The sequence below is a fragment of the Vigna unguiculata genome, chromosome 9 (genome assembly GCF_004118075.2).
Source record: "Vigna unguiculata cultivar IT97K-499-35 chromosome 9, ASM411807v1, whole genome shotgun sequence".
NCBI classification, from domain to species: Eukaryota; Viridiplantae; Streptophyta; class Magnoliopsida; order Fabales; family Fabaceae; genus Vigna; species Vigna unguiculata.
Window position 1 is genome coordinate 43,816,521 of NC_040287.1, and position 20,048 is coordinate 43,836,568.

A 20,048-nucleotide genomic window follows, 5' to 3' on the forward strand; every position below is an offset into this window, starting at 1 on the left:
TTCACTACTTTAATAATTCATTACATTTACACACGTATTAATATAAACCACTTATGAATTAAACAAATCATATAAAAGATTACAACCTTTGCCATTTAAATAATATTTATCTTTCATGCATTAAAAATAAGTTTAAGACATTCAAAATCTGAAATTGATAAACTCTTTTTTAACTTCTTACCACCTAAGTTATTAATTTAAATACATAATAAATAATATATAATATATATAAATATTAATTTATAGAATGACTCCCAAAATTTATTTTATATTTCACCCATCTTTGTACCTATCCTTGAAATCTTGTGATACATATCTTTTGCCATGTTTTCCATCTTCTATTAAAGCTCAACCAAGCTCAATTAATATTTAACGTAATATTTTACCTACCCAAAAAAAATCTGTAACGTAATAGAATATCTGGTAACAAGTTGTTTGATGTTGATCCTTATTTGTGTTTATATAGAGAGAGAGAGAGAAAGGATTAGCTTAAGTGAAAGTGATCTCTATGAGTTGTCTGAGGAATCTTATTTCAACAAATCTCAGCAATAAAAATTATTCCCTTTCATTTTCAAAGAAACCAAAAACCACCCTTCTGTCTAGCTTGCAGAACCATGCCCAAGGTTTAACAACAGTTCTTATTTTGTTTAAGTTTCCCGTCAATTCATCCACCAATCAGATGGGATCAATTTTCTTTTCACGGTATCAACTTGGAATTCGGATGACGCGGTGCAGTATCATTAAAGCCTTTTTTTTTCGGGTTTAAATCTCAAAATTCTAAATACTTACTATAATTTCTTTCACACATTTTGCACAAAATTTGTACGACTGCCAAGTGGAACATGGAGAGGAAGTCTGCAGCTTCAAGCAATACCTTCTTCCCAAGGATCTCACATCAGACTGTTATCAGTAACCATTCACGGTCTTTCACTTTTTGTATTTATTTTATACATCTTTTCATGGAGTCTATATTGTTTATTGATCTTTTTGGTATTGTCTTCTACTGAGTAATAAAAATATACTGTATTGGTATTTTAAATATATTTTTAATATATTTAAAAAAGTCAAAATAAATGATAATCAGTGCATTATGAAGACACATAAAAGAACAACACAAAAAACCCAGTAGAAAATTCAAATTCCTTTTCATCTCTCTTATGTTTAGTAATTATTCATCACATTTATATCTTTACCCCTTTATTTTCTCTTTATTACTCTCAACGTATGTACATTTCACATTTCACATTTCATCACCACTTTATAATTTAACCCATACACACACATTGCATTTGTCTACCTTGGTTTCAAAATTTGGTGAGCGAGCCCCTCCTACGTTATTCTAAGTTGTGGGTCCCAGTGGCCTTCTAGAAAATTTGCAGTTCTCTCCGGGTCATTAAATACAAGACTTTGATGAGCAGGTGAGCACTGTATAAGCTTAGTTCTCCATTCCTTTCCTGCTACCCCTGTCTCTCTTCTTCTTCATCTCACTCACTTACTCACTTTTCTCATCATGATCCTACTTCATCCCCATACATAGGATAATATAGGGGAGTTGAGTTAGTGGAAGAAAGATGGAATATGGAGGGTTCTCAGATATTTTTGCCCCAGAAACGGAGTTTATGGATGAGCTATTTGTAGAAGGATGCTGGGTGGAAGCAAGGGTTGGATGTGGAACGGAGGGTTCAAAGTGGAACAGGAGCATGGAGTCAAATGAGGCGCACATAATATTTGAGGAAGAATCGGAGGCGGAAAGTTTGATGGTGGGGAAGAGATGGTGGATTGGACCAAGGGGGAATCCGGGGCCATCTTCGTCTGTGAAGGAGAGATTAGTGGTTGCGGTTGGGTACTTGAAAGAATACGCCAACAACTCCAATATGGTGATTCAGGTATGGGTCCCCGCCCGGAGAGGATGTGAAGCAGGGATTCATCACCATCAGGATTACCCATACACCCTCGACTATACTAACAGTAACAATGGGGATGCAACAACACCCTTTCCGTTTCAGGAGGAGTGGCTTTCTCATCACTGCCCTCCCAACATTCGCTTCCTCCGAACTCACGACTACTCCCGCCTTCACCACTACGACCTACGTCCTGGATCTCTAGCCCTACCCGTCTTTCAGAGAGGCACTGGGATTTGTCTCGGTGTTATCGACATTCTCATGCCCAACAACGTCAACCAGGACCTTCACGGCCTTCAGGTTCAGAACATGATTCCACCAGCCATGACCGTGAAGGTACGTATGTACGTACGTGAATATTATATATTTTGATTGCGATTAATTATTATATATAAATGTATATATCAGGGTTTTGACGACTTATACCAAGGTGCATTGAACGAGATAGTACAAGTGTTGAGATGTGTGTGCAAGGCGCATGAGTTGCCTTTGGCTCTGACATGGGCTCCCTGCATCCAACAAGGAAAGACTGGATGCGGGCATTCAAACGATGAGAATTATGTGTCGACGGTGGATCCAGCAAGCTTTGTGGGAGATGTAGATGTATTGGGATTTGTGGAAGCCTGCTCTGACTACCACCTTTTGGGTGGTCAAGGAGTGGTTGGAACAGCCTTCACAACCGCCAAGCCTTGCTTTGCAAATGACATCACTGCCTTCACCAAGGCTGAATATCCTCTCGCACACCATGCAAACATGTTCGGCTTGCATGCTGCTCTCGCCATTCCTCTCCGGAGTGTCTCCGCTGATTTTGTCCTCGAGTTTTTCCTCCCCAAGGATTGTCATGACACCCAACACCAGAAGCAGATGCTCCACTCCTTGTCTATGCTCCTGCAGCAAGCTTGCCGGACTTTGCACGTTGTACTGGACAAGGAGGAGGAATTGGTTTCACATCATCACCATCATGATACCAACGAAATGGAATCATCATCCTGGATTGCACATATGATGGAGGCCCAACAGAAGGGGAAAGGTGTTTCCGTCTCTCTGGAATACCTCCAAGAGCCAAAACAAGAGTTCAAGGTCACAACCAACTGCAATGAACAGGTATTCTCGGACTTGGAAGGAACAGCCGGTGCTGCTGTCGTTGGCCGCCGTGGTGGCAGGAAATCAGGCGACAAGAGGCGAACCAAGGCGGAGAAGACTATCAGCTTGCCGGTTCTAAGACAATACTTTGCAGGAAGCCTAAAAGACGCTGCCAAGAGCATTGGGGGTACGTGGGAGTCACATACACGCACATTTCATCATTTTACTACTATAGTGTTGCTATTCATAATTGTCTTCTTCTGATTGATTGCAGTATGTCCTACCACTTTAAAAAGAATATGCAGACAGCATGGGATTACAAGGTGGCCTTCAAGGAAAATCAAGAAGGTGGGGCACTCCTTAAGGAAACTTCAACTTGTAATCGACTCCGTCCAGGGTGCCGAAGGTGCCATTCAAATTGGCTCCTTCTACACCAGTTTTCCAGAGTTGAGCTCTGCCAATGGTGTTTCGGAATCACCCACGATCAACAGTGATAATTCCAAGTTTTATTCCGAAAATGGGTTGTTTAACCAAGGAGTCACTTCCACTTCTCCTTTCAAATCCCCAACTTCATCTTGCAGTCAGACTTGTAACCCCAGTTTGAAGCAATCAACCACTCTGATCAACAGCAACAATAATAACAATCCTGACATTATTCTGATGTCAGATAAGCAATCACTAGTTGGCGCATCAGTGCAAGTCCACCATCCTCCAATTCCCATTCCCATTTCCATTCCCATTCAAAGCCTGGATGCTCTACCTCCCCTGCCCCAAACCAGCAGTGTCAGGAACATGGGCGGTGGTACTTTCAGGGTGAAAGCTACTTTTGGAGATGAAAAAATCCGTTTTAGCTTGCAACCAAATTGGGGATTCAGAGATTTGCAGATGGAGATTGCAAGACGTTTCAATCTGAAGGAGACGAGCAAAATTCAGGTGAAGTATTTGGACGATGCTCAAGAGTGGGTTCTTTTGACATGCGATGCAGATCTTGAGGAGTGTAAAGACATAAATAGATCATCTCAGAGCCGCACAGTTAGACTCTTCCTCTTTCATGCTTCCCCACTAAATCATTCAACTAATGCATTTGGCAGCACCAGCCCCACTTAACACCTTTTTCTGCTTTAAACTTTTACAATTTTTCACAACTTTCTTCCCTTATTTCTTATAAAAAAAGTACTATTTTGATGTGCGTTATTTATAAATATCATATAAGAAAAACTTTTAATTTAAAAAAATCTACATTAGATTCGTGTCTTTGTTAATAAAAATTTCCAAACTGATGATGGAGTTGCCTTTGACTTCTATCCCTATAAACAAGTAAGATAGTAATTGATATCGCTGTCGTTAGGCGATCAAATTACCACTACTTTAGCAATTTCAGTATTGCCAGTTTGTAGTGAAGAAAATAGTTAGGGTTAAAATAACCCTGAGTTGTCTCACAACGAATACAGAATTGATCTCAAATATTTGATTCTCAAAAATGCAATTTAAAACTAGCAACTATAAAAATAGGGGGGTTTTGATATGCAAAGAAAATGACACGGAAGATTGTAAACACAGTAATAGTAAATAGGTTAATTCCACTGCTTTTTCTAAATAAGATTCTTCATTGGTTATCTAGAGATTATTGTTAAATTAATTATTGTTGTTGATTTACAAATAAATCAATGTAAAGACTCAATTCATTTGTTGGCATCCTCACTTTTAATCAAAGTACAGTCTCAATTAAAAGTGAGAATTGTTTAGATTGTCCATAGTAAATTTAATCAAAGTACAGTCTCAATTAATTTTACTATGCCTAATCATGTCTATTCCTTTGTTTCTTTACCAAATAGAAAACTTAATTAATCAAAGTAAAGTCTTGACTAATTTTAGTTAAAGTAATTACCTCTAATCAAATTAAAGTCTCAATTATTGGCAAAAACTTATTTAATCAAATGAAAGTTTCTAAACAAAATCAAAGTAAAGTCTCAATTTAATTTAAAAACCTTTTAACTCATATGATTAGCATGTATGTAGATTTAAAATCATTATTTTCTATTCGATTAAGAAGCAAAGGACATAGATAAACAAAAACCACAACAATAATCAAAATAACAAAATATATAAATTCATAATCCATTTAAGAAATTACAGTGGAATCAACCCTAAAAGCTTAGCCCTCCATTGCTTTGATGGAATACATGATAATATGATGAAGGAAAATAAAAGAAAGAATGAGAGATGTGGTGGAGATGGTATCTGCCAAAACCAGAGAGTTCTAAGTGTCTAAGCTGTCAGCTGTAAAATTGTCAGTCCCCCATTTCTGCTCCCTTAAGTCTCTTTATATAGGCTTCCACTGGACTTTGGACTTTATCTGTCAGTTGCCAAAATCTTTTATTTTTATTTAATTAATTAGCAACTTAATTTCTGTCCAATTTTCAATTCTGCCCCTCTCATTTAACCATATTTGCAGTTTTGACCAGTGTTGACTGCTGACTTTGACCAGTTGACCAGAGTTGACTAGTTGACCAGTTGACCAGAGTTGACCAGTTTGACTGTCCTATCAGATGCTGACACGTGGCAGTGCAGATTCTCTCTCAAGAATTAGGGTTTCTGCAGATGCAATGGAGATGGAGATGGCAATGACGGCTGACGGCGCGGTGGTTCATGGTGGTCCGACGGTGCGGCGCGTTTCCGGCGAGTTGCTTGCGCAGAATAGTTCGTGATTCCTGTAGGTGCAGGCGCTGGTGGCTCGCGGGAAGAAGATGGTGGCGCGCGGACGTCTCCATGGTTGTGCGCGAGGAAGAAGAACTCGCGGTGGCCGTGGTGGTGGATCGTGTGCGCTGCGCAGGTTCGCGCGACGGAGCTGTGGTGGTGTTGCGCGTGAAGTGGCTGAACGACGTAGCTCTTCCGCTGCTGCAGCGGTACAGATGGCGCGAGAAGATGAAGAATTCGCGGTGGCCGTGAATGGAGGAAGATGGTGGTGGCGCGGCGAGGAGATGTGTGTGCTGCAGAATCGTGGTGGTCGCGGAGCTCGATGGAGATGGTGGTGGCGTGGTGGATGCTCACGTTCGCTGCTGCCATGGAGAAGATGGTGCGTGAAGGCTGCTGTTGGAGGTGGCGGAACTCGTGCATTGGTGGCCGGAAAAGGTTGGCGGCGGCGGCTGTGTGGAGGGTGGAAGGAGAGGAGAAAATTAGGGTTAGGGTTTTGGGAGATGAAGATGATGACGTGGCAGCCTTCCATTGGACAGCTTGTTAGTGCAAGGATTGTTGCCACGTGGCTTGCTCTGGTTGGGTAATTTTAAGAGGTGGGGATTGCCACATGGCATGATCTGGTTGAGTGGAGTTTAAGTGGTAGGAGGGGTGCAACTTAGTGAAAACTGGGGGTGCAGAACAAGTTTTTGTGGTCCACTTGAGGGAGGAGTGTGCAAGTAAAAACTGGGGGTGCATTTAGCTCCTGATTTATTCTTTTTCAGAATTTCTTGATTTTGGACTTTTTTTGTAACTTTGAATATTTCAAAATCACATTATTAATTGACCAAAATTAAATTCCAGCTGCATTAACAAACGTTAAAATATCCAATAATATTTTATGCAACTAAAATCAATTTTTACGCCACTTTTACCAAACTTACTCAATAAATCCAATAATCACAGATCCTAATTAAATCAATCTTTAAGCACAGAAAGTTCAATTAAATCTCCAAATTTAAATATTAAATGAGGGCAAAAATTTGAACTCATCCGTAATTAAATGCTATATTGATTGTAGTGTTCATTTACCACATCGTTAGATATGTTGAGGCTCAAAACCCTTCATTACAATTTAGAACTACTAATTAAAGGCTAATTTTGAGATTTTCAAAAATAAAATATCCACTTTCAAAATTCACACACACATTAAAACACACAAGTCATAGTCAACTTCAAAATATATATATATATATATATATATATATATATATATATATATATATTTTGTACAAATTATTTTAAATCTATTCTCAAACAAGATCTATATTAAAGCTAGCTTAGTGGTTGGCGTCACTCACGGGACATAATTAAATAATTTTTGCTATTTAATAACTATGTTACATTAAAAAAATTAATTTACATACTTTGTAAAAAATCAAAATATTGAAATTAAAATAAAATGAAAAATGCTTACGTTATTACTAACATGTTATGAAATTAAACCATTCACAAGTTTATAAATATATATATATATATATATATGTAAAGTAATATATAAATAAAAATATCTTTTAATTTTAATATATTTTACATCATCAAAATTGTTGTACATCCTTTCGAATACTTTCAAAATCTATAACAATATATAAAAAGGATTCCCTATTTTGTGTCCACATCTCACAATATCAATTTTATCCTTTAGAATATAATTATTTATTAAATCTTTTAGAATTAATGGTTATTTTTACTTATTTTCTATAAAATTGTTTATCTTTTTTTCTTTTTTTATTCATCAACAATTAATTTATCTATTCATTTCACTTTATTTTTAATAAATACAAATTTATTTTATATATTAACTTAATAACATTACACTGTTATCACCTATTAACATACAATCATTTAGAGCTGTCAAAATGGGTTGGAACTCGCGAGTCAACCTAGTTCACCATGGGTTCGGGTTGAGTTGAAATTTTTTTACAAATTTCAATACGGGTTGATTTTTGACCCGGCTTATCTGGGTTGAACCCGTGGTGAGCCGATTTGGCTCACAAATGCGCAGATAAAAGAGTTACACGAGTGTTTTTATTAAGTTGGGCTTTACATTTGGGTCATGTTAGGTTTTTTTTAACCAACACATAAATAATTTGTATTTTTTTTATTTTGGTTTTTATTTGGATTGTATTAAAGTTTATTTAGATTTTAATTAGATTTTATTGCCTAACATAAGTCTACAATGGATTTTTGACCCGGCTCATTTAGAACCCGACTTATCTGGGTTGAACCCGTGGTGAGCCGGGTTGGCTCACCAACCCTCAGATAAAAGAGTTACACAAGTGTTTTTATTAAGTTGGGCTTTACATTTGGGTCATGTTAGGTATTTTTTAACCAACACAAATAATTTGTATTTTTTTTTTTGGTTTTTATTTGGATTGTATTAAAGTTTATTTAGATTTTAATTAGAATTATAATTTAATTTTGAATTAAAATAAAATAAAATAAATTGTATTTTTTTTAATTAAGTGAACCCGTGAGCCAACCCGTTTAACCCGCTAACCCGTGGTGGGTCGGGTCGGGTTCGATTTTTTTTGGAAATCGGACCAGACCGAACCAAACAGAACCACACTAAATCGAAACGAACTGGACCAGACTGAACCGAACCGAACCGCACTAAACCGAATCAAACCGAACCACAATGAACCAAACCAGATCGAACCGAACCGGGACCGAACCAAATCGAACCGAATCGAACTGAATTGAAACTAACCAAATCGAACTGAACTGAACTGAACTGAACTGAACTTAAATACTTTTTACTTTTGCTGAATTTTAAAATTCCTTCAAAAAAAGAAGAGAAAAATTAAGGAAAAAATTTACACTTTCATAATTAGGCAAAACGAGAGTCGCTTTGTAATGTGCGTAAAAAATGTCATACCCAAAAGATTTTTCAGCACCAACACCACAATCGTGATGTCCCTCTTAAACAATTGAAACATAATGTTTTCCCCCAAATTAAATATAGCAAGTGTATAAACAATAACATAAACAAATACATTCAAAGGACAATCTTAAATTTGTTTGTATTCACCTTTCATGGAAATAACTATTTTGTCAAAGTGGAGAACATAGAGTTCTGAAATTGGTAAAAGCCTAAATATTTAAGAAAAATATTATAAGACGATGAAAAAAAAAGTTGAAATGGGAGTAGTGAAGCATTGAATATAAAAAAATGAGAAAAATGCAAAAGACATATAAGAGAAGGATAAAATGTTAGTTAGAGTTAAGGTTCAAAAAAAGAGATACCAATTGGGTGGGGTGTGAGGTGTTAGAATTGCACTGATGGTGGTAAGGTGGGATGACAAGAGAAAGGCGGCATGACCTTATATAGTAGTGACGGGGATGAGAAGCTTACGATCATTGTCTAAGTGGTGGTGATTGAATTAAAAAATGGAGTGTGTGTGGTGTTTAGGAGAAGAGGTCATCGAAGAAAAAGAAAAATGAGAAAATAAAATACATAATTCAATTAGTGAGCAGTTAACCGATAGAAGTTCATTTTTTTTAAATAAGCGATAAAAGAATACTGTTTAATTATAATTGATTTTTTTTACTTTAATATTTAATTTTATTATAAATAGTTTATTTTTTTATTACTTTAATATAATACAGATAATCATAGTTAAGTTTAGGTAGACTAATTGTTTTCATCTATAACAATATATAAAAAAGATACCCTCTTTTGTGTCCATATTTCTTTATTCCAATTTTACTCTTAATTATTATTTTAAAAACTAATTATTTTATAAATAGTTTACTTTTAACCATTATAAATAGATACCCTCTTTTGTCTTCAACAGTTCTTTTAAAAACTTCTCTTATGTACATATTTTATTTTTCCAATCTTACATTTAACAACTATTTTAAAAATTCATTATATATTCTTTATTAAACTGAACGGAACAACACTGAATCAAATTGAACTGAATCGAACCAGACCAGACCAAACCAAACCGAACCGAACAACACTGAACCGAATTGAACCAGACCGGATCGGATTAAACCGAATCGGACCGAATCGAACCGCATTGAATTGAACCAAACTGAATCGAACCTAATTACACTGAACCGAACTGAATCGAACCGAACTAAATCGAACCGAATTGAACCGAACTGAACCTAAATGAGCCGAATTGAACTGAATTGAATGGAACTGAACTGAAATACTCTTTAGTTTTGCTTAATTTTAAAACACCTTCAAAAAAGGAGGAGGAAATTTAAGGGAAAATTTTACACTTTCATAATTAATTAATATAAAGCAAAGGAGAGTCGCTTTTGTAATGTGCGTAAAAAATGTCACACCCAAAAACTTTTTGAACACCAACACCACAATCGTGAGGTCCCCTCTTAAACAATTGAAAAATAATGATTTTTCTCAGATTAGATATAACAAGTGTATAAACAATAACATAAACAAATTGTATACTTTTAATAAAAAAACATTTAAAGGACAAGCTTAAATTGGTGTGTATTCACCTTTCACACAAATAACTATTTTGTCAAAGTGGAAAACTTAGAGTTTCGAAATCGGTAAAAGCCTAGATATTTAAGAAAAGTATTATAAGACGATGAAAAAAAATGGTAAAATGGGAGTAATGAAGCAACGAGTATAAAAAAAATGAGAAAAATGTAAAAGACATATAAGAGAATGATAAAATGTTAGTTAGAGTTAAGGTCAAACAAAAACATATTAGTTGAGTAGGGTGTGAGGTGTTTAAATTACACTGAAGGTGGTAAGGTGAGATGACGAGAGCAAGGCGGCATGACCTTACATAATAGTGACGGAAATGAGAAGCTCACGATCATTGTCTCAATGGTGGTGATTGAATTAAAAAATGGACTGTGCGTGGTATTTAGGATAAGAGGTCATCGAAGAAAAATGAGAAAATAAAATACATAATTAAATTAGTGAGCAGTTAATAGATAGAAGTAAATTTTTTTTAAATAAACGATAAAACAATACTGTTTAATTTTATTATTATTTTTACTTTAATATTTAATTTTTTTATAACTTATATATTTTTATTTCAAATATTTTCACGGTTCAAATTGATGTTGATTTAAAAGTATAAAAAAAAAATTCAAACATATGCATCAATTTTTTTTCTATCAAATTATGATTTTTTAAAATTAAAGTATGATTTGTGCCATATATATTTAAGTCTGCCAAGAAAATAATTTATATACATTGATAAAAAATCTAAATGTTACATTATTTTAAGGGAACATTGTGTATACATTAGTTTTGACCGACTTTTGTGTCCATTCAATATATAAAGAGGATTCTCTCTTTTATATCCACTTTTCATTTTTCAATTTTATCCTTAATTATTATTTTAAAAATTAATTATTTTATAATTAATTTATCTTTAACTATTTTTTTTAAATCTCTTTTATTTTGACCATTATTCAAAAAAAACTCTTTTTTAACAATTATTCTATTTAATAACTATTTTAAAATTTATTATATATATTTTGAAAGTAAATATTATTAATCTTAACTCAAATTCTTATAAAAATTAAAAAAATGCGAACATACGGTGCATGTGTTTTCGCTAGAATTTTATAAAGTTTATAAGAGTCATATTTATTAATATTTTATTTAATTGTACAAATTTTTAAAATTGATAAATCTCTTTATATATAAATATAAATTATATAAAGTGAAGCTTTTTCTATTGGTCAAATACTTATTATAATCGATAATAAGTATTTTGTGTGTGTGTTTTGTTATACTAAATCTTTCGTTTAAACCACCGTGCTATTGGGAATATTTATTTTATTACCTTAAAATTAACTTCAAAATATTTAATTTATTCTTTTATAGAAAACATTTTCAAACCTTTATATTAATTAACATAGTAAAAGGATCATTTTACTTGAAACTAACCTTCTTTTAGAATTCTTTTTAATTAAATTTTTTCCTTAAAAATTAAATTTTAGTTACTAAGTCGACTAATTTAATAATATTCGAAATTAAACTGATTACTGCAAATTTCTCGAATCGAATAGCAATTATCAAAATCACGAACTAAATTTGATTTTCTACAAGGTCATGGATTAAATTAATAAGGAAAGCCAATTTCGGGACGATTAAAATGTTTACCGAACCGCACTCGGGGTTTTTTTAAAAGAAACAACTATATTACGTTCTAGTTAGGTACCATTCCCAAGAAACAATCTGCAAGCGTAGGGCAAAAAAAATCACTATTCACCAAGGTTGCAAACTCGAAGGTATGGATTATCCAAGGTAACATATTTGGACCAGTAAGATTTATATTTGGAAACAGCAAGATTTAACCATGGCTTGTAATTTCCATTGTAGTGAATGACAGCGCCATTCTCTATCTCTGTCAGGTTCAGAGCTGGGTCATAGCCAAGTCCCAAAACATGCCATCCTCGATCTAACGGATAGGTCAGATTATAAAAGGTGATTAGTCCGGGAGGTAAGGTTCCAAGCTTCCAGAGGGTTCTATCCTCATTCTGCAAACGATTAATTCTACATCAGAAAACAAGAAACAACTATAAATCTACATTTACAAAACAATAAACTTTATGGCTTTCCGGTATTTGAAATTGAGACCTGAACAACAAAATAAACATTGGCATGATGCACACATGAATCTTCAGGCAACTAACTTCATAAAACAATTTTCTGATTAATATATATAATGAACCTTAAAACAAGGAACAATATTAGTGAAATTTACCATGTCTTGCCACCGATGATAGATACCAGTAATGTTTCGTTTCTTCCACTCCTTCAAGTCAAAAATATTCATGCCAAATGCCCAGCCACACGCCTCAGGACTGAAGTTATTGGAAATCAGTGGATTACTGAAGTTTAGGTATTTATCAAACCTATGGAAGCTCTCCTTGCACGTTTCCACAGCACCATTCACCATACCTTTCAAATCAACTGACCAAAGAGGTGTCAAATCCCTCTGCACTACAATGTCATCATCCAAGAATAGAATTCTGTCTAATTTTGGATAAACTTCAGGAAGGTAGAACCTTAAGTGATTTAACATTGACAAGTATTTAGGATTTCTATATTTTAGATTGTCAGAACCAACAGATAAGGAGGAAGGATGATTAGCTTTAAAGTAATATTCCTTTATTCTTGCCGATTCAAGTTGACGTAGAACAGAACAATACGAGGAATTCAACCACTTGAAATCATCAATATTCTGAACTTCAATGGTTGCTCTAGAAGGAGGGTTGGTGAGAAACCACATTCTCATTGCTGCAAAATTCAATTTATCCGTGACTATATGGAACACATGTTTCTCTGGTTCCTTCGCATTTTGCACAGTAGAATTAACAACCACAGATGTAGCCAGCACATTATCAGAAAATATAGCATAATGGTAGAGAGATGGATCTTCAATCTTTTCTTTGTCAAGATTTCCTTTCTTATGATAGCCCTGCAGGTAATAATCCGCTGCAAGTTGCAGGGGAAGACAATGTAATGGTCTAGGCACAGTTTTTGCAGCCAGCTGAATCAAGAATGCACTCCTTTTCTTCTGTACATTGACTCTATCTTCGGTTGATTGAAGCATCACCCTTAATTTCCTTTCCACCAAAAGGCAGTCGTAAAGTTGGTCCTTTGCTATGGATAGAACATGACCCATAGCTTTTGCTCGATCAAGTGCTCTAGCAAATGTAATAAATTGTAACCTTGCATGAAAATTGGAAAAACCTAATAAGCTAGAGAAACAAGACCAAGGAAATACATAAATACCCAAGGTGAAGCTCTGTATCAGAACTGGCTTCTCCTATAGCACGTTGACTATCACTGGAATGCTTGAGAAGAGCTTCGTATAGAACAGTATTGTTCTTAGACTTTGCAATATTAGCATAGGCTTTGGCCATTATTATTTGATCACGCATGAGTTTCAGAGTTGAATCAGAGTTTGGGTTTTCATATTCTCTCCTCCATATACTATACTTTCCCTTGACAGTGGTATCAAATTCTTCAGTGTGTTTAATTGCTGCTGATACAATGTGATTGTTAGTTTCTCGGTTTTCTTGTGTAAGTTCAGCGGTACGAGCTTTCTTTCTTTCTTGCCGCATTACCTAGGGAATAGAAAAATATTAAAAAAACAACATGGAAACAAAAACTGAACAAGCATTCTTCCACTTGTCTCTATTCAGGGCAAGATTAGCCATTATCTGAGGGGACCAATCACAAAAACAAAATATTTGAGGGCACAAAACAATTAAATTTTAAGAGACGACACATAAAATTATACTACTGGACCAAAAGTTATAAAAATTTATATATAACATTTGTATGAGAAGTGCCATGCCTGTCCCTATTAATTTTTGTTTGCTTGAGTAGTGAAAGAGAAAACTAGATAATTACTTGACGTTTGATCTTCATTGGTGTCATTGACGAGGAATGGGGAACTTCAACTTTGTTTTCTTCAGGTTTACGTTCATCTATGGAGTGCTTGGGATTGTCTTCAATACTTGAATCGGTTGGAAACGATTCCACCGATTCCTGGATAATGAAAATTGCCAGTGTGTTAAAGGTTGTAGTTTGTCGGGGAAAAACCATTTTCAACAAGGATGAAAAATGGGAACACCAAACCATAGAGAAAAATAATACACACAAAGTTAACATGGTTAAAACCTCTTACCTATGTCCATGGAAACACTTTGATGAGGATTTACTATCTTAAATAAATATTGCAAGTTGTCAAGACAAACTTGAAAATGCATTTACCATACAATCCTATGCCTAGCACTCAAGATTTACAAGGAATGACGATACTTTCACTCACAAGATACCCTCTCACATCTCTTCCATCGGGGATTTTTCTCCCTTTAACTAGGGGCGGCTTTCGCCTCACAATAGCCTCCTTTTACAATAGTGTGGTGAATGGCTTTCCCGTCTTCTAAAGTGAATTATTGTTTGGAAATTTCATAACTGACATTCGCCACATAGTTTATGCAATCTGGCTAGTCCTTCCAAATTACAGATCGGCTTGAACAGAAAAAAAGAGGATGAATCAAACTAAAGTACCTGGGAGCTCTTTTGATACTCGCTGTTCCCATTAGTAGGGTTTTCCCAGATCCAGGAATCAGATAAATCCCTCATTTTCAACCTAGCAAGTCGAACATGGCCAGAAGTATCGCTGTATGTTGCAATTATATCAATGTCCTGCATAAAATCATTACTGACAATATAAGTTTATTTATGGATCCAGTCCCGTGGGTTTAAATAATGGGTTCGGGTAAAAAACCTTTTCATCGGGATTGAGGCGATTTCTAGTCGTGGAAATCTCGCGTTCCTGCGTACACAGCAGTAGATATAGATATTGAGGAAGACATGAAAATGGAGTAAATATAGATAAAGTAGATATTGATAAGATGAAGATCTGATATGAAAAGACCTTAGCACGATGACATTGGTCGCAATCATAGAGGGACGTGGAAGCTCTGTAGAAAAGAAGAAATGAGGATTGGGAGAAGAAAGGCAAAGACAAAAAAAAAAAAAGGACAGTGGAGTTGTTACTTGGTTGTTGAAACGTCTGAAGAGTGCAGAACATGAAAGAGAAGCTGCGGAGAAGATTAATTGAAAGAGTTAGGTAGGAGGGGTTAGAAATTAGAGAGAGGGATAAAGATCGATACCATAAAGACGAAGAAAAGTAGCAGCGGACGCGGAGACATTCCGGGATTCAATCTTGAATAAGAAGTCTGTGTGTTACTCACTTCATTGCATCTTTTTATTTATTCCTCTCCTCTGCTGCCAAATTGCAATCACATCCTCCTTCCATTCACATTCGATCCACACCTCCTCTGCGCTCCTCGCTTCACCACTTATTCATCTTCCTGGTCCCCAAACAAGCCATAATTACAAAACAAAAAAGGGTAAACAATCTTAACTTGTTTTAATTCTTTATTAATTTCATTAATAATTAATATAATCTTTTATTTTTTATTTTTTTAAATTAATTACACAATAACATTAATCTTTTTAATATATACACATAATAACATATTAAACAGATTTTGAATTATTTTAACTAAATTCAAGTAAAATTAAAATATTAGTATTTATTTTACTAAACAAAACATAAAGATAAAAAATAATTTATTATGAGACCATAGAAAGGTGGAGGTGTGCAACTTACCGATATACGTGATTTATTTATAAGGACAAATAATATATGTAAATAATAATGACAAAAATAATTTAATATTATTAATTATTTATAATATATGTAAATAATAATTATATATATATATATATATAATATAATAAATAATAATAATAATATCATCATAATGAAAATAATAATAATATTTTTTAATTTTAAATAATATTTTCATTTTCATTTTAACATCATTTCAATTATTTATATATAAATTTACATCATATTTATTCCAAAAATAAAATAATTATCATTTATTTTTATCTATTAAAATATTTATTTTAATTTAATCTCACTTATCACATTATACACAAATTTTTATCTCAAATTCACTCAAATCATACTCTATTTTTCTTAATTCAAGTACCATAATTTCCTTTTCTTTCCCTAAATCCATCCAATTACATCATATCCTCTGTCCAATCCAAATATACCATGAATTTAAAATAATTTCATTTTACTTTTATTAGATTGAAATGATAAAAAGAAATGAATAAAACTTCTCATTACGGTGGTCTTCATTAGATTCTGATGTAAAGTTTTTCTTAGACGATAACCAAAATCAAGGTATGTAACTTGTTTAAAGAATAATTTTGAAGAGCTTCAAACAATAACGTAAATATAATTTTAATCGATGAAGAGAGCAAGATGTAAGCCTTTTCTTTTGTGTTATGAAGCTGTGGGCCTGGCCCCTTCGTAGGCCCAAGGCCAGCCCACTAAGGAACCCCAATACCCCCCTCTCAGCTCACAGTTGCCCCTTGTCTCCCTTTTCAGAAACAGAGCTTCCTCTTGTCTCCCTCTACGAAGCAAAGTTCTGCTAGGGCACGTACCATCTTCCATCTCCAAGCTAGCCTAACCCATCAGGTACTCTAGGTAAGTTAAAACTCGGGATCTTTAGTCCGTTTCTCTCCTTCCCATTGTCTTGTACGTTGGTCTGGGTAGGGTTTAACTTTGTACTTGTGTTTCTGCCCTGGTTCCACGATTCTAGCTCACTTCCTTGGTTCTGGAGCTGCTATTTTCGTAGATTGCGGGTCTGTTGTCTTTTGGTACTTAAAACAAGGTAAGGGAAGCTAGTTTTCTTCGTTTTTCGTTGTGAGTGCTTGTTTTCCTTTCTGTTGTTGCATAAAATGAGTTGGTAAATGTTTGTGCGTGTGTGGAAATCAAAAGTATGATGTTTGGTTGCTCGTTTCTGGGTTGCATGCGTAGAACAGTGGTGAGATCTGTTATTCTCGTCCAAGCGAGCTCGTCTCGCCTAGGCGAGAGTATCAGAGTGCTCACTGCCACGAGAACTCGCCTAGGCGACCAGTCCACGTTCTGAGCGACGCCCTGTCTCGCTCAGGCGAGGAGGTCTCGCCTGAGCGAGAATTCGTGAAGACCCCCTATTGCTTATCTCGCCTGGGCGAGAATCCGCTGCGTCAGTAAGGCCAGCGTCTCGCCTGAACGAGTTTGCGAATGTGTGACGTGTTTTCCTGACTGTTTGGGTGATTCATTGTATTTATTGGTTAGACTTTTTCCTCCTAAAAATGATGTACGTGATTATACTTGGGTGTTTGGATTTTTATGAACGAAATTGGCATGCTTGGTATGAGATTGATCATGAGTTTGTGGCTTCGTGATGTTTTAACATGAAAATTGGATGAATGACCAAAAAGAGGTGGGAATTGTATGAGAAACATGATTATGATGGTGAGATAGGCGTAATCCCATGAGTCCCATGGGGAGACTCCATGGTGGCGTGTAGTGTATATATTAAGATAAGGATTCAAGTAAGGATCGCATCCCGAAACTCTAAAGGGTCAGTGAGTCTCAGGTAGAGAAATCTGACCCAAGTGGTGAGAGTGGCGGGAGGCCCTAGTCTTTGGCAGGATAATGGCCTTAGACGCTTAAAGGCTAACCTTGTGAGTGGTAGGGTGAAACCCATTGGCAATGGCTCTGCAGAGCAGTAGAGGCCACCACAAGTGCAAGCGTCCAGTGAATCCGATCTTAGTATATGTATCCGGATAATTGAGTCATAGTGTCTTGCTTGTTTGCCATAACATGACTTATGTGTCTCTGTGTTGTAGGCCTGGGAATGTTTATGCACTTATTCTTTTACACTATGACAAGTTTCATGTTACACTAGCTTACCCTTGCATTTCTGTTTGTGTTCTGTTATGTTTTCTCTCTTGCGATGATCACCTTCTGGTGGGAGCAGATGAGAGGGAGGTTCGAGATGGATCCGGGAGACGCAGCAGTGCAACTTAGATCTTCTTGACTGGATGTCTTAGGAGTAGTTTCATGGCCATGAGGCCTTTTGTATTAGTTACCTTGAGGGCAACCCTTTTGCAAGACCGTTGAACTTTTAAATTTCCTTTTGCTTAGGACTATGTGGTATGCCTAAGTTTCCTTTGGAGTATTTCCGGATGACTATAATAGTTATCTTCCCTACGTTTTATGTTCATCTGAATGCTTCCTGTTATTATAACTGTGTGATATTTTATTTAGTAGTTTAATCTTATTAAAATGGGATGTCACACAAGAGAAAATAAAATATAATTTTAATTTTTTTAATCTATTTGATGGTCCATATCTAATTTCATATCCTTTTAAATCACAATTATTTGATTAAGAAACTGTGTAAAATTAAATTGCAAGGTGTACACGATAACTCATTATTTAAAACATGACACCTGTTAAAAACTCGTCCCTCGATGGTTTAGAAACTATCACAACATAAATATATACACACCTTGATTTAAGTACAGTTGCAATAAAAAAGTTTGCTGTTGTTTAAATCTCCTTGATTTCGGTCTCCAATTCTATTCCATTAGTCAATTTTTGAATTTTTTAATATTTTAAGCATTAAAATGATAGACTAAAATTATATTTTTGTGTTTTAATTTTTATAAAAATTCAATTAGATTTTAATTTTTATTTGATTCAATTTAATTATTTAATTTTAAAAATAATTCAATTAAGTTATTTTTGTTAAATTGACGTTAAATATTTTTAAAATTTATATATTAAATTGCTTTACCTAAAAAATAATATTAATTTGACCTAGTTGGATATTTTAAAAAACTATAAAACTAAATTGAACTAAATAAATACTAAAAATTTAATTAATCTTTTTTATAATAATCAAAGAATCAAAATAAGATTTTAGTCAAAACTATATTAGTTAAGAATAGTGGCGTATAATTGAGATGCAACATAAATATTTATTGTTTAAATATTAAACTTGAAAATAGAAAAAATAATAACTGTCAAATTTCATTTTACAAAATTCATTATTTTCCCCAAAACACTTTATACATTTTTATTAAGAATTTACTTATCCTTTCGTATATCATAATTCACCTTATTCCTACTATGAAGAGAACAAACATATTCGATCATAATTTCTTTTAGAAAATCTTTTTGTTTACTCTTTTTCTTATTAAAATGGTTAAATATTTATTGTTAATATAACTTAAAAAAAAATTACATCATAAATGATAGAGCTAATTTCAATTGGATAAGAATAAATGAATAAAACACAGGAAATATAGAACTGAATCAAAATAGTAGATTTTTTAAGTATTAACACCAAAATTCTAGAAAATAAAAATAAATATGACAGAGTATTAAAAATTAAAGAGACTCAAATTATAATCAAAAGGTAAAGTAATATAAAATATCCATTTATTCCAAGAATAAAAAGTTATTCACATCACCTAATTTTAGTTTAGGTTTAAATATATTTTTTGTCCTTATTTTCGTAGTGTTCGATGTGGATGGTCCTCATTTTATCAAATCTTTAAAATGATCATTATTTTCGTAGTGTTTATTGCGGATGATCCTCATTTTTTACCAAATGTTTAAAATGATTCTCATTTTCGCAATTCGTGATTAATTTAGTCACTTTCTATAATGCCGTTTAAATAGTAACGGAGCATTGTACAAATGACACGGTTTGTATTGCATTCTAGAGTTTTGAAAATGAATTATTAGACAGTTAGTCAGATCTTTTTCCTCCATTCCCAATTTGTGTTGTTGCAATTTTCTTTTTCCTACAATCCTATGTCACGGTTCATTCTTCTTTCTTTACCTCTAGGTTGTAACTTTTAGAGACAACAATGTTGTAACAATTTGCACAATGTTGGTGGTTCAACGAGAAATGGAGGATTAATCCTAATTTATAACCGTGGAG

The 20,048-nt window shown here is 34.2% G+C and overlaps 2 protein-coding genes and 1 long non-coding RNA gene across 3 annotated transcripts; 2 read left to right on the plus strand and 1 right to left on the minus strand.

Moving 5' to 3' along the window:
* The first annotated feature begins 1,236 nt into the window (after positions 1 to 1,236).
* On the plus strand, positions 1,237 to 4,178 carry LOC114162505 (protein NLP2-like). Its single transcript, XM_028046423.1, has 3 exons — positions 1,237 to 2,237; positions 2,310 to 3,171; positions 3,259 to 4,178. Exons 1-3 carry the CDS (start codon positions 1,572 to 1,574, stop codon positions 4,089 to 4,091), a joined length of 2,361 nt encoding a protein of 786 aa, XP_027902224.1. The 5' UTR covers positions 1,237 to 1,571; the 3' UTR covers positions 4,092 to 4,178.
* Positions 4,179 to 11,796: 7,618 nt separating this feature from the next.
* LOC114164046 (probable galacturonosyltransferase 3) lies at positions 11,797 to 15,573 on the minus strand. Its single transcript, XM_028048516.1, has 9 exons — positions 15,354 to 15,573; positions 15,238 to 15,281; positions 15,116 to 15,161; positions 14,966 to 15,013; positions 14,746 to 14,883; positions 14,083 to 14,220; positions 13,459 to 13,793; positions 12,425 to 13,370; positions 11,797 to 12,197 (listed from the first exon to the last, which is right to left on the minus strand). The coding sequence occupies exons 1-9, from the start codon at positions 15,390 to 15,392 to the stop codon at positions 11,922 to 11,924; spliced, it is 2,010 nt and encodes a 669-aa protein (XP_027904317.1). The 5' UTR covers positions 15,393 to 15,573; the 3' UTR covers positions 11,797 to 11,921.
* A 1,089-nt stretch (positions 15,574 to 16,662) lies between these two features.
* On the plus strand, positions 16,663 to 18,296 carry LOC114196215. The gene is made up of 3 exons (XR_003606638.1): positions 16,663 to 16,750; positions 16,866 to 16,937; positions 18,072 to 18,296. It is a non-coding gene; the product is annotated as an uncharacterized LOC114196215 (long non-coding RNA).
* The last annotated feature ends 1,752 nt before the right edge of the window (positions 18,297 to 20,048 follow it).